This window comes from Podarcis filfolensis (genome assembly GCF_964270895.1).
Source record: "Podarcis filfolensis genome assembly, chromosome: 8".
Taxonomy (NCBI): domain Eukaryota; kingdom Metazoa; phylum Chordata; class Lepidosauria; order Squamata; family Lacertidae; genus Podarcis; species Podarcis filfolensis.
Window position 1 is genome coordinate 85,433,632 of NC_139611.1, and position 14,716 is coordinate 85,448,347.

At 50.8% G+C, this 14,716-nt stretch overlaps 1 protein-coding gene across 1 annotated transcript in view; it reads left to right on the plus strand.

Moving 5' to 3' along the window:
* PLD3 (phospholipase D family member 3) overlaps window positions 1-13,572 on the plus strand; it is a 29,470-nt gene extending 15,898 nt beyond the window's left edge. Inside the window, 6 exon segments of the mRNA XM_083627262.1 lie at window positions 609-736; window positions 5,430-5,630; window positions 7,177-7,316; window positions 8,053-8,218; window positions 10,076-10,175; window positions 11,136-13,572. Coding sequence (XP_083483388.1) covers window positions 609-736; window positions 5,430-5,630; window positions 7,177-7,316; window positions 8,053-8,218; window positions 10,076-10,175; window positions 11,136-11,335 — 935 coding nt within the window. The 3' untranslated portion in view covers window positions 11,336-13,572.
* Window positions 13,573-14,716: the final 1,144 nt, after the last annotated feature.

The window sequence follows — 14,716 nt, forward strand, 5'->3', positions numbered from 1 at the left end:
GTGCCAAAACCCGGAAGTAACCCGTTCTAGTACTTCTGGGTTCAGCGCAGTGCGCAACCCAAAAACACGCAACCTGAAGTGTCTGTAACCCGAGGTATGACTGTAGTTATTTATTTCCTTGGCATCTGATTTTAATGATGGTTTTAATGCAACTACAAAGCGGGCGGGGAGAATTCAGAAAGGAGAGAGAGGAATTCAATAAGAAAAGGTGTAACAAAACAAAACAAAAGATATATGTTTGGAGTTATGTAATAATTGGGAAGATTTAATAAAATCCAGAAGCAAAGGGCTTTAAATTCAGGGGCTGCTTAGCTTAGAAGATGACAGAGATGGGTAAAATTATGTAAGAGACTTTCCCCCCTCGCTTGTAATGCTATAACAAGGACCCCACCCCCATAGAAGGGGCTTTCTCTTGCAAGAGATTCAGGCCAGACCTACTGAAAAGGCTCAATTACTATTGGTCGCTTGCAGGATCAGAGAGGCAGGTCCTCGCCCCGAGGAGCTTACACTCTTAAAACCAAGTGTATGGGCTGGATTTGCGGGCGAGGCTGTAAAAGGTGCTGAGAACTAGCAGCGCCCTTCCTTGTCTTCTTCCCAAACTCCTCCAGGCGCCCAGATCCGCAAAGTCAACTTCCCGCAACTGACCGGTGGAGTCCTGCACACCAAATTCTGGATCGTGGACCAGCACCACATCTTCCTTGGCAGCGCGAACATGGACTGGCGCGCCCTCACCCAGGTGAGGCCTGCGACCCTCAGGGAGGGGTGGGGTGGGGTGGGGTGGGGTGGGGTGGGCCCCCCCACCCCGTCCTGGCTTGTTGGACTGGGGCCAGGGTTATTATCTTTACGGGATGGTTGGGACCTGGCCTGATAGTTTCTGTGGTCACCTGCTAGAGAGAGTCTTCATTTGGCCACCTCTCACATCAGAAGTGGGGGCTCAGGGGTTCCCCTCGTCTGCAACAGCACCCCAGTTCCGGAATGGCTTCCCCAAGGAGGGAGGGAGGGAGGCCTACCTGGAGGCCAACATGTTGTTGTTGTTTAGTCATTTAGTCATGTCCGACTCTTTGTGACCCCCTGGACCAGAGCACGCCAGGCACTCCTGTTTTCCACTGCCTCCCGCAGTTTGGTCAAACTCATGCTGGTAGCTTCGAGAACACTGTCCAACCATCTCGTCCTCTGTCGTCCCCTTCTCCTTGTGCCCTCCATCTTTCCCAACATCAGGGTCTTTTCCAGGGAGTCTTCTCTTCTCATGAGGTGGCCAAAGTCTTGGAGCCTCAGCTTCAGGATCTGTCCTTCCAGTGAGCACTCAGGGCTGATTTCCTTCAGAATGGAGAGGTTTGATCTCCTTGCAGTCCATGGGACTCTCAAGAGTCTCCTCCAGCACCAGAATTCAAAAGCATCCATTCTTCGGCGATCAGCCTTCTTTATGGTCCAGCTCTCACTTCCATACATCACTACTGGGAAAACCATAGCTTTAACTATACGGACCTTCGTTGGCAAGGTGATGTCTCTGCTTTTTAAGATGCTGTCTAGGTTTGCCATCGCTTTTCTTCCAAGAAGCAGGCGTCTTTTCATTTCGTGACTGCTGTCACCATCTGCAGTGATCATGGAGCCCAAGAAAGTAAAATCTCTCACTGCCTCCATTTCTTCTCCTTCTATTTGCCAAGAGGTTATGGGCCCAGTGGGAGGCCAACATAATTAATAAATAATAATAATAATAATAATAATAATAATAATAATAATTCATTATTTATACCCTGCCCATCTGGCTGGGTTTCCCCAGCCACTCTAGGCGGCTTCCAACTGAATATTAAAAACAATACAGTATCAGACATTAAAAACTTCCCTAAACAGGGCTGCCTTCAGTTGTCTTTTAAAAGTAAAATAGTTGTTTATTGCCTTGACATCTACTGGGAGGGCGTTCCACAGGGCGGGTGCCACTACCGAGAAGGCCCTCTGCCTGGTTCCCTGTAACTTCTCTTCTTCCAGCGAGGGAACTGCCAGAAGGCCCTCAGTGCTGGACCTCAGTGTCCAGGCTGGATGATGGGGGTGGAGACGCTCCTTCAGGTATACTGGGCCTTTGAGGCCGTTTAGGGCTTTAAAGGTCAGCACCAACACTTGGTTCGCCTCCAGGTGTGCAGGGGAAATTCTTTTTACTCACCAGGGCATTAGGCAATCATATGAGCAGCTGTTTTTAGTAAATAAAAATAAAACCAGCGTCTTATCTCCCGCCTTTACTCTGGTTGTCTTTTTCGACGTATTTGTGTTTATGCTGTTGTGAAGCTGCCTCCTATCATATCCAGCAAGGTGAACAGTGGCATCTTGGCATTTTTAAGTCAGCCTTTGCCAACTGGGCACCCTCCACGTGTTGTTGTGCTGCAGCTGCCCTCCTCTCCAGCCAGGATCACTGTGCTGCTCCAAACCTTGGCGCCCTACTGCTTTGCTGCAGATAATAGCCCAAAGGAGCAGCTCAGAGTTAAACTGTGGAACTCCCCGCCACAGGAGGCAGCCATGGCCACCAACTTAGATGGCTTTAAAAGAGGAATAGACCAATTCATGGAGGAGGAGAGGGCTCTCGAAGGCTCCTAGCCAGGGTGGCTCTGCAGTCGGATGCAGCAATGCTTCTGAATGCCAGGTGCTGGAAACCACAGGAAGGGAGAGTTTCTCTTCTATTTTAATCCTGCTTGCATGTTTCCCATCTGGTTTGCCCCTGAGAGAACAGGGTGCTGGACTACATAAGCCATTGGCCTGGTCCAGTAGGCCGTTCCCATGTTCTTATGGAACCTCCAGGCCCAGAGTATAGCTGTCAACTTACAGATTTGAAAATAAGGGGCCAGCAGCCTCGAAAATAAGGGATCAGCAGCCAAAATAAGGGATTTTAGTCAATCAGCAGCCAAACGAAGCCTCAAGCTCAAGCGGTGGTTCCCACAGCGCAGCAACCCGGCAAAGGGGATGCAGCAAGGAAAACCACCGTCACCTCTCCGCTGGGAAGCGCTGAGCAAAGGCGAGTCCCCAGGCAACGCGGCCGATTTGATCGGCACAAGGCATGCAAGCTCCACCCCCCAGTCGTTCTTAGACTCCTTATTGGGCGAGCAACGCAGCCAAGCAACACAGTTGGAGCCTCCCTCCTCCCTGGCCGGCAGGGAGGGAGGGAGAGGAGCTGCTTCCTTTGAAACCCGGGAAATTTAAGGGACATCATCAATAAGGGACAGCAGCGGGACACGGCGCTGGGATAAGGGACTTTCCTGCCAAATAAGGGACGGTTGACAGCTATGGCCCAGAGGCAGTCTATCTGAATTTCTTGGTTCTTAGGGGCGTTTGGCCACTGGGAGGCCAGACTAGATGGGGGCTCTTTGGCCTGATGCAGCAGCTGGGCTCCTTTTATCTTCTTATCAGGGCACCAGGTTGCCAAAGGCTGCTTGAGTCAAGGTGGGACTATTACCCTCTGGGGCTGATTTTTTTTATATATATACATTATTATTATTATTATTATTATTTATTTAACATATCATTTCCAACAATCATATAACTTAACTTCTTATCTTACACAATATTTTAGACTTCCGTCAACACCTCTGATGATTTTCCGTTCTTTATCGCTTACTCTGCATTTATTAATTTCTCTATTACTCTTAATTATCCTTAACTAATAATTCTCCTCATAGTCTTCCTTGCAATATTTCAAATAGTCCTCATTACAGAACTTCTTGCAGTCCTACTAGCGTAATAATAATAATAATAATAATAATAATAATAATTTATTATTTGTACCCCGCCCATCTAGCAGGGTTTCCCCAGCCACTCTGGGCAGCTTCCATAGAAACCAAAAATACACTAAAATATCACACATTAAAAACTTCCCTGAACAGGGCTGCCTTAAGATGTCTTCTGAATGTCAGGTAGTTATTTATCGCTTTGACATCTGATGGGAGGGCGTTCCACAGGGCGGGTGCCACTACCGAGAAGGCCCTCTGCCTGGTTCCCTGTAGCTTTGCTTCTCGCAATGAGGGAACCGCCAGAAGGCCCTCGGAGCTGGACCACAGTGTCCAGGCCGAACGATGGGGATGGAGATGCTCCTTCAGGTATACTGGGCCGAGGCCGTTTAGGGCTTTAAAGGTCAGCACCAACACTTTGAATTGTGCTCGGAAACGTACTGGGAGCCAATGTAGGTCTTTCAAGACTGGTGTTATGTGGTCTCGGCAGCCGCCCCCAGTCACCAGTCTAGCTGCCGCATTCTGGATTAGTTGTAGTTTCTGAGTCACCTTCAAAGGTAGCCCCACATAGAGCGCATTGCAGTAGTCCAAGCGGGAGATAACTAGAGCATGCACCACTCTGGCGAGACAGTCCGCGGGCAGGTAGGGTCTCAGCCTGCGTACCAGGTGGAGTTGGTAGACAGCTGCCCTGGATACAGAATTGACCTGCGCCTCCATGGACAGCTGTGAGTCCAAAATGACTCCCAGGCTGCGCACCTGGTCCTTCAGGGGCACAGTTACCCTATTCAGGACCAGGGAGTCCTCCACACCTGCCCACCCCCTGTCCCCCAAAAACAGTACTTCTGTCTTGTCAGGATTCAACTTCAATCCATTAGCCACCATCCATCCTCCAACCGCCTCCAGGCACTCACACAGGACCTTCACCGCCTTCACTGGTTCTGATTTGAAAGAGAGGTAGAGCTGGGTATCATCTGCATATTGATGGACACCCAGTCCAAAACCCCTGATGATCTCTCCCAGCGGCTTCATATAGATGTTAAAAAGCATGGGGGAGAGGGCGGAACCCTGAGGCACCCCACAAGTGAGAGCCCATGGGTCTGAACACTCATCCCCCACCACCACTTTCTGAACACGGCCCAGGAGGAAGGAGCGAAACCACTGTATAACAGTGCCCCCAGCTCCCAGCCCCTCAAGACGGTCCAGAAGGATGTTGTGGTCGATTGTATCAAAGGCCGCTGAGAGATCCAGCAGAACTAGGAAACAGCTCTCACCTTTGTCCCTAGCCCGCCGGAGATCATCAACCAGCGCGACCAAGGCAGTTTCAGTCCCATGATGAGGCCTGAATCCCGATTGGAAGGGATCCAAATGGTCCGCATCCTCCAGGCATGCCTGGAGTTGTTCAGCAACCATGCGCTCAATCACCTTGCCCAAGAATGTTCATTACTATTGCTTTTCAAATAGTTCATGTATTTAGTCTTCTAAGAATCCCTGGTCCCGCAGCTTTCGAATCCTTCCTGTTAATTTATCCAATTCTGCATAGTCCATCAACTTCATCCTCCATTCTTCTTTTGCTGGCAATTCTTCTTACTTCCATTTTTCCTCTGGGGCTGATTTCAGGTGTCCTGGGTGCTTCTTCCCATAGATCCTGCAGCCTACATCAACTGCGCCTGGGCTCTATCCTGCGGCAAACTGCTAACCTCTCCCTTTCTCGGCCCGCAGGTGAAGGAGCTGGGCATGGCTATCTACAACTGCAGCTGCCTGGCCCAGGACTTGGGAAAGATGTTCGAGGCCTACTGGGCTCTGGGTCTGCCCAACGCCACCATCCCGTCGCCCTGGCCAGCCAATTACTCCACCTCCTATAACAAGGAGACGCCGCTGGAGCTGGAGCTGAACGGCACGGAGGCCGGGGTCTACTTCTCGGTGAGATGGGAGGGCAGGGCCCCCCTCTGCTCAAGACCCCCTGCTCCAGTCTCTGCTGGCATCCTTGGTGCTCAGATGCCGGGGGCCGACTCGGGGGGTTTCCTTTACGATACAATACGATACCTTTATTGTCATTGTCCCATACAGAACAATGAAATTGAAAAATCTACATAAGGCATTCAAAAACCCTCTAAAAACTCTGAAACCCCACTTTAAAATACAATATACTCCCATAGAGACTCCTTATACCAGAATTGCATTTGGGTAGAAACTGTTTCTCAGGCGGCCAGTCCTAGTCTTTATAACCCTGTACCTTCTTCCAGAAGGCAGAAGCTGAAAGAGATCATTTCCAGGGTGCGCACTATCTAATAATAATAATAATAATACTAATAATTTATTATTTATTATTTATACCCTGCCCATCTGGCTGGGCTTCCCCAGCCACTCTGGGCGGCTTCCAAAAAAATATTAAAATATTAAAATCCTGCGCTATCTCTGCAGCTTTCTTATGACACCTGGAAGCTTAGATTTGATCAAGGTGGGAAGAGTGCACCCAATTATTCTCTCTGCAGTCTTTACAACCCTGGACAGCGTTGTTTAGTTCCTGACCGTGCAGCTCCCAAACCAGACCATAAGTTAATACACTCTCCACACTACAATGGTAAAATGCCATCAACAGGTCCTTTGAGAGATTGTTTTTCCAGAGGATTCTCAGAAAATATAACCTCTGCTGTGCTCTCTTCATCAGGTCTTTGCTGTTTTCTCCTTTAACTGTTTGGTTCCATAATTTTTTTTTAATTATTATTTCTGAGAAACTGACATATATCAGGTTGCAGTGAAACCTATGGATTCTGCTTCCATTTGCTGGCCATTTGTTCCTTACCCAACAAGAAAGTCACAGAGGTGGCAAGTCCCAATGAAAGGTGGCTTTATTTGGCATTCATAACATTTGGTTTGCGCTCTTTCTGTATCAGGTTTTTGGCGTAGCAAATAATTCAGTCATTGGTCTCTAAAGAACACACATTATTTCACAAGGTAACGGCATTGACCCCTGGTTAGGTTTTTCGTTGCCTGCCTCCCTTTGTTTCATATTTCCTCCTGGATTGTTACTTTAACTCATGGGTAGGCAAACTAAGGCCCGGGGGCTGGATCCGGCCTAATCGCCTTCTCAATCCGGCCCATGAACTGTCCAGGAATCAGCGTGTTTTTACATGAGTAGAATGTGTGCTTTTATTTAAAATGCATCTCTGGGTTATTTGTGGGGCATGGGAATTTGTTCATCCCCCCCAAAAAAAGTCCAGCCCCCCACAAGTTCTAAGGGACAGTGGACCGGCCCCCTGCTGAAAAAGTTTGCTGACCCCTGCATTTAACGCCATAGCAAAGTCCTGAAGATTCAATAAAAATTTGAAAACCTCATTCTGAAAAAAGCCCTTCCCAGGCAGCCCACTCTACCTTTGCCCAGGATGTCAACTGTGTGCCTGACTTTTGGGTGCCCATCCTTCTCCTCCTCCTTTCCTGAGTCTCTTTTCCCTCTGCCTGCCTCCAGAGTGCCCCCCCTGCGCTGTGCGCCACAGGGCGGACGGAGGACCTCCAGTCCCTGGTGAGCATCATTGATGACGCCGATGAGTTTGTTCACATTGAGGTGATGAGCTACCTGCCTACCATGGAGTTCTCGCACCCCAAGAGGTAGGTGTGCAGCTGATGGGGCCGCGGGGCAGCTCTTCTCCCTCCCCTCCCTTGGCTGTGGGAAGGATAAGCTTTACAAACCAAGCAGCACCGGCCGGGAAGCCGTTGCAGAGGCTCCTGCTGATGCAACAGGACTTCTCCTTCCACCTGCCTCCCCCAAATCCACTCTGGGGAAGAGCCAGAATATGGGGAGGTCATTCCGCCTAGCAAGCAGAAATAAATCGTGCAGTTGGGTGGCCAGGTAAAGGTAAAGGGACCCCTGACCGTTAGGTCCAGTCGTTACTGACTCTGGGGTTGCGGCACTCATCTCGCTTTCTTGGCCGAGGGAGCCGGCGTACAGCTTCCGGGTCATGTGGCCAGCATGACTAAGCCACTTCTGGCGAACCAGAGCAGCGCACGGAAACGCCGTTTACCTTCCCGCCGGAGCGGTACCTATTTATCTACTTGCACTTTGGCGTGCTTTCGAACTGCTAGGTTGGCAGGAGCAGGGACCGACCAACGGGAGCTCACCCCGTTGCGGTGATTCGAACTGCCGACCTTCTGATCGGCAAGTCCTAGGCTCTGTGGTTTAACCCACAGCGCCACCCGCATCCCTTCTGGCACCATAGCACCTCTCAATGTCCATCTTACGCTGTCCCCGTTCGAGGGGCGCTAGACCAGTTGGCAGGCTGCCCCACGTCACAGGTGGCAGTGCAGGATGTGGCCCCGACGCTCTAGCTTCCTTCTTCCCCCTCAGGTTCTGGCCAGTGATTGACGACCACTTGCGGAAGGTGGCTTATGAGAGGAGAGTCCGTGTGCGACTTCTGGTCGGATGCTGGAGGCATTCCAAGGCCAATATGTTCCCCTTCCTGCGCTCCCTGGCTGCCATGCACGACGTCCGCACCCACTACAACATGGAAGTGGTAAGGACACCCCGATGGCTGGGACGGGGCTCCCCTGCCCTGGAAGACCGGGTTCCAGGGCCGTCTTAAGCATATCCGGCACCGTGGTGCAAAGATCTCTCCGGCGCCCCCGTTTCCCAGAGTTGTTGACCTTTTCCCAAGCCTCTGCGGGGATCGCTCTCCTCCCGCGTAGACTTGGGAAAGAAGCTGCACACCTTCCAGCCATATAGTTGGCTGGGCGCAGCTTCCATCCCAAGCCTCCGTGGGAGGAGATAGATAGATAAAAACTTTATTTGCACTAGCCAATGGCCATAGCGACAATAAAACATTACAGTATACGCAGAAAGGGAGATTTGATATAAGAGCACAATTTACAGTCCTGAATCAGCAGTCAGTTAGTGGCCCTTATTCTGATTGCCCCTGCTATGAACCCAGCAACCTTTGCTGTTATCTGCTCATTTTGATCTGATAGAAGAAAGGAGATTGTGGCAGTGGTTGAGCGCCCTGGGGTGGTTAGGACGAGTGGGGTGAGGATCTCGTTCCTCAGGTCTTTGTAGAGAGTACAGGACAGGAGGACGTGTGCCGCTGTTTCGGTGCTACCATCTCCACAGGGGCAAAGACGTTTCTCAGGCGGGATCTTTTGGAATCAACCCTCAAGTACCACAGAAGGCAAAACATTCAGTCTTGCAAGTGTAAAAGCACATCTGTGTTTTGGGATATTAAGTTTGTGCAGATATGGGGCCAGAGAATCAAAATGGAGAGTGGAAAATGAACGTACCAAGGGCAGAATTTCCTTATAGTGGCCGGGTTGTTCTGATGCTCGATATCTTTTAGACGTTGACCAATTAGACTGTTTGCTTTAGTAGGGCCCATAGTGAGTAGGTGTGGTGGGGATAGGCCACAAGAGTGAAGTTTTTGATAGACGGTTTTAAGGCAGGCACTTTTATGGGAGTCTTGAAGTACTAAGGATAGTAAACCGGGGTGGGGGGGTGGGATTGAGTTTAGGCAGAGGCAGAAGTTAAGAGTTCTTTGCCAAGTCCGTACTTCTACTGAAGGGAGACTTGTCTCCAGTCGCAATGATGCGTTTGGGACGCATGGCGGTACAGAAAAAAATCTGCCTTAGAAACTTTGATTGAACAGCTTCCAAAGTGCTAAGGTCCAAATCTGAGCTCTGTATAGTAGCTGTGCTAGGGATTTAGCTTAGAAGACTTCTAAATGTATACGTTTGCCACCCTTTGTATAGAAAAAGCGAGTCAAAGTCTTGGCACTTTGGGATGCTTTTTCTTTTGCACATTTTTGGTGTGTTCCACATGACCCCGTGGACTGGAAGATAAGGCCCAAATATTTGAAAGCTTTGACCTGTTCGATCGGCTGATTGTCCATACTCCAAGTGTGGGGCTTATATTTTCTTGAGAAAACCATAACTTTGGTTTTCTGATAGTTTACGACCAGGTGTTCTCTCTGGCAATACACTGAGAATTCTCTTATCAGTCTTTTTAGGCCTATTTTTGTTTGGGATAAGAGGACTGCATCATCAGCATATAATAGTACAGAGATTGGTTTTGAGGCCAGTTTAGGGGCATGGAACTCTGGAGATGTCGTTTATGTATAGGTTAAAGAGAGCGATCCCCACAGAGGCTTGGTGGGGCACAGCTGGCGGGCATGCAAGGAAAGGGGAGGCCACTGGCAAACCACGCAGCTCCCCCACTCGCTAGGGCACCCCTGAGAGGCCGGCGCCCTGGCGTGACACACCACTAAGCCCAATGGGGAAGACGGCTTTGCTGGGCTCCCTGGAGAGCCATTTCCACTTGCCTCCCAGCTGCTTCCTCTGCGTGCCAAGCACCCCAGTTTAGTCTTTCTCCCTTTCTCCTCCGCCAGAGGCTCTTTGTGGTCCCAGCCAATGAGTCGCAGGCCAAGATCCCCTACGCCAGAGTCAACCACAGCAAGTTCATGGTGACGGACAAGGTGGCTTATATTGGTGAGTAGTTTGAGGGACGGGGGCAGTCGTAAAGGGGAGGCCAGTTGAGGCAGAAAGCTTTGCCGGGGACTAGCAGGGGCGAAAACTGTCCAGCAGTGGGAGAGGGAGAGAAGCAGCCGTAAGGGGGAGAACAGAAGAGACTAAGGGGAGTTCATTGGAGGCCCATCCCGTCCAGATGCCTTTCGGGGAAACTCGGAAACAGGATCCGAGCCCAATAGCTCTCTCCCCTCCCATAGTTTCCAGCGACTGTTGTTCTAGAGCTCTGCTGCCTCCGACCGGCTAGGAGCCATCGATAACCCTCTCCACCTCCATGAATTTGTCCCATCCTCTTTTAAAGCCTTGGTGGCCATCTCTGCCTCCTGTGGCAGGGAGTTCCACAGTTTCACTCTGTGCTGCTTGAAGGAGGGCTTTTCTGTTATCAGTGCTGAATCTCCCAACCTTCAGCTTCAGGGATTGTTCACAAGTTCTGTTGTGAGGAAGAAAAAGCGTCTCTCTCACCACTTCCTCCCTGCCATGCATATATATTTTTTAATAAACCTTTATCACGTCGCCTCTTCCTCGCCTTTTCAATAAACTGAGAAGCTCCAAGCGCAGCACCCTTTCCTGCTTCACCCCCTTGATCATTTGGGCAGCCCTTTCCTGAACCTTTCCCAACTCTGTAATATCCATTTTGAGACCAGGCGACCAGAACCGTAGATGAGCAGTCATCAATAGGCTCCTTCTCCACCACTAATTTGCCTAGCCCACCTGGTCCAGCACCCTCTTCTCACGGTGGGGAAACAATTGCTTGGGGGAAACCAGCACGCAGGATTCGAACACAGAGCTCTCCCCCCTTTCTGTGGCTTCCAGCAGCTGGGATTCAGAAGCACGGCTGCCTCCCGCCGCGAACACCAATTGTCATCAAGCTTTGTTGCAGAACGCAGGACTCTTAAGCGTTTATTTTCCCTTCCTTTCCGGCAGGAACGTCCAACTGGTCCGGGGACTACTTCCTTCACACGGCGGGGTCTGCCCTGGTGGTGAACCAGAGCCACGTGGGGGCCGGGGAGCAGCCCACGGTGCGCGATCAACTGCAGGCGGTGTTTGAGCGAGACTGGAACTCCAGATACAGCCAGGAACTGAGCTTGCCGGGCCAGTGGGAGCAGCTCTGCGGCACCTACTAGCCAAAGGGACACCCCCTCTGCCCGTCCCCAGCTGGAGAGGGGCTGCGAGTGCCGGCCCCCTATCGGGAGGCCGGTGGAGGGGCTTCCTCGGTGGCAGGGGGTCTCCCTGGGGAACCTTGCGGGACCCCTGCTCTCCAGCCGAGTGAACCAGGGGGTACCCAAGGCCTCCTTGGGGGCAAATGTTTGGGGTAAGAGAAACTCCTGCAAGGGAACAATTCAGCCTGACCGAAGGATTGGGGGTGGGTGGGGGGTTTGCCACGCGCAAACAACCAAGTGATGTGCAAAGGGAGCTTTTGGCGCATGCAAATTGTGGGTAAACAGTCACTGTTCCAAACTGGGAAGCAAAAGGGTTTTGCGTGGGTGGGAGGATAGATGTAGAGAAGAGGGCGTTTAGCAGTTAGGGGGAAAGGGGACGTGGGTTTAAGGAGATGAAAACGGAAAAGGCTTCCTGGCCAAAAAGATCCCTCGTGGAGGAATCTCCTCCTATTAAGCAAAAGTGTGGAGAATTGCAAGAGAGGAGATGGTGCAGGCGATGTGCCACTCAGAAGCTCCCAAGTCGGGTGGGACCTGTCTGAACCTGTGGAGAGCCTCTGCCAGTCAGTGTAGGCTGCGCTAAGCTAGATGGGCCAAGCAGTCCAACTTGGCGCTCCCTGTTCTGCCTTGTTTCTCTGCCGTGAATGCCTTTCAGAGAGGACCACACACACCAAGCAACTAACCAGCTTCTGTCGCTGCCAAAATTGCCGCTTTCCTTCCTTGACCAGTGGCTCTTAGGCACTCAGCACTCAAAGAGTACTGGCGATGACAACCGTAGACTCATAGCGGTGGAAGGGATACCCAAAGGTCCTCTAGTCCAACCCCCTGCTGCAATACAGGGATCCCAGCTGAAGCATCCCTGGCAGGGATCCATCCAATCTCTGCTTAGAAACCTCCGAGGAAGGAGATTCTACCCCCTTCCGGGGGAGACCGCTCCACTGCCACACAACTCTTGCCGTCAGAAAGTTCCTCCTGGTGTTTAGTCATAATATTAATAATAACTTTTTATTTATATCCTGCCCTCCCCAGCCAAAGCCGGGCTCAGAGCGGCTAACAACAGTAAAAATAGCACAATTTACATAAAATCACAGTCAATTAATTGAAATATATTCTAAAATCAGTTCAGAATCAAATAAATGGCAACCATTGGGCTAGAGTTCTATGAAGATTACAGAAGGAGAGAGGGGGTCAGGCTGCGCCTTGGCCAAAGGCCTGGTGGAACAGCTCCGTCTTGCAGGCCCTGCGGAAAGATGTCAAGTCCCGCAGGGCCCTAGTCTCTTGTGACAGAGTGTTCCACCAAATCGGGGCCACAGCTGAAAAATCCCTGGCTCTGGTTGAGGCCAGCTTAACCTCCCTGTGGCCTGGGATCTCCAAGATGTTTTTATTTGAAGACCATAAGGTCCTCTGCGGGACATACCAGGGGAGGCGGTCCCGTAGGTACGAGGGTCCTAGGCCTTATAGGGCTGGTTAAAACCAGCACCTTAAACCTGATATTGTACTCCACTGGGAGCCAGTGCAGCTGGTATAGCACCAAGTGAATGTTATCCCGCAGCAAGGACCCCGTAAGGAGTCTCGCCGCAGCATTCTGCACCCGCTGGAGTTTCTGGGTCAATCTCCCTTCTTGTAACTTGAAGCCATGGGTTCGAGTTCTACCCTACGGAGCAGGGAGAACTCCTGCTCCATCTCCTGTGGCAGCCCACTTTAATCCATCTGGGTCAGCAAAGAGCAGTAAGGAAGAGCAGCTATCTCTGTCTTCTTGAACAGAGGTCAAGTGCCAAATGCTGAGATGTGTCTTCCTTTGTCATAATCCAGACTAGGAGCATTGGGAGTTTATAGGGAGAACCTTCCAGGCCCATAGATTCTGGTAGGGATGGACTCATACCATTTTCTCCCAGGTCAAACATTTATTGCCATCAACAAGAAGTGGGGAGTCCTCGAACTGTAGAGTTAGAAGGGACCTCTCTAGTCCAACCCCAGTGTAGAGTTGGAAGGGACCCCAAGGGTCATCTAGTCCAACCCCAGACTCCCTGCGCCCTCTGGGTGTGATTTCAAGGGCATTATTCTCCCACTGTCCATGGAGGGATCCACCCTGCAAGGGGTCTTGACATGCGGCTTAGGGACTGTCAACCGGGCAATGGGGTGGTAGCCTGGATTTTTGCTGTCTTCAGTACAGACCTTTGGTCAATTAAAGGATAATTTTCCAATTTGCTGTGGTCTCGTGATTCCTGTGTGACCGGCTGGAAGGCAGAGGGCACACACAATGCTGCCGCCGTTGTGCTCATGAAGAAGAAGAATATCTTTTGCATGATCTGCTGCAAATGCTTCCTTCGGTGGTAATTTCCCCTATACAGTGGTACCTCGGGTTAAGTACATAATTCGTTCCGGAGGTCCGTTCTTAACCTGAAACTGTTCTTAACCTGAAGCACCACTTTAGCTAATGGGGCCTCCCGCTGCCGCCTCGAAATTTCTGTTCTCATCCTGAAGCAAAGTTCTTAACCCGAGGTACTGGTTCTGGGTTAGCGGGGTCTGTAACCTGAAGCGTCTGTAACCTGAAGCGTCTGTAACCGAGGTACCACTGTACTGTATCGCATGGCCAGGGGGAGTTGAGAGAGGTGCTCTCTCCACCTCAACGCCATGCACTCCCACCCCTCTTGCTAATAATAATAATAATAATAATAATAATAATAATAAATTTATTATTTATACCCCGGCCATCAGGCTGGGCCTCCCCAGCCACTCTGGGCGGCTTTCAACAAAACATTAAAATACAGTGGTCTGTTAAACATTAAAAGCTTCCCTAATCAGGGCTGCCTTCAGATGTCTTCTAAAAGTCTGGTGGTTGTTTTTCTCTTTGACATCTGGTGGGAGGGCGTTCCACAGGGCGGGTGCCACTACCGAGAAGGCCCTCTGCCTGGTTCCCTGTAACTTGGCTTCTCGCAGGGAGGGAACTGCCAAAGACCATCGGCGCTGGACCTCAGTGTCTGGGCAGAACGATGGGGGTGGAGGCGCTCCTTCAGATATACTGGACCGAGGCCATTTAGGGCTTTAAAGGTCAGCACCAACACTTTGAATTGTGCTTGGAAATGTATTAGGATGGGAAACATATTAGATTAGGAGGAGGGTGGGATTTGGATTAGGATACGTATTAGATTAGGATGGGGTGGGGCTTTGACTGGTGGTGTACAGTAGTCATCTGGGGGTCGGATCCTCCTCCTGCAGCCTCTAGCGCCCTAAATTGGAGCCACTGGGTGCTGCAGAGCAAAACTTTGAGGAGGCTCACTAAAAAGGCAAGGGAATGGCGTGCAAGTCCTGTTCTCTACAAAATGGAACTTCACGCTCAAAGCACGC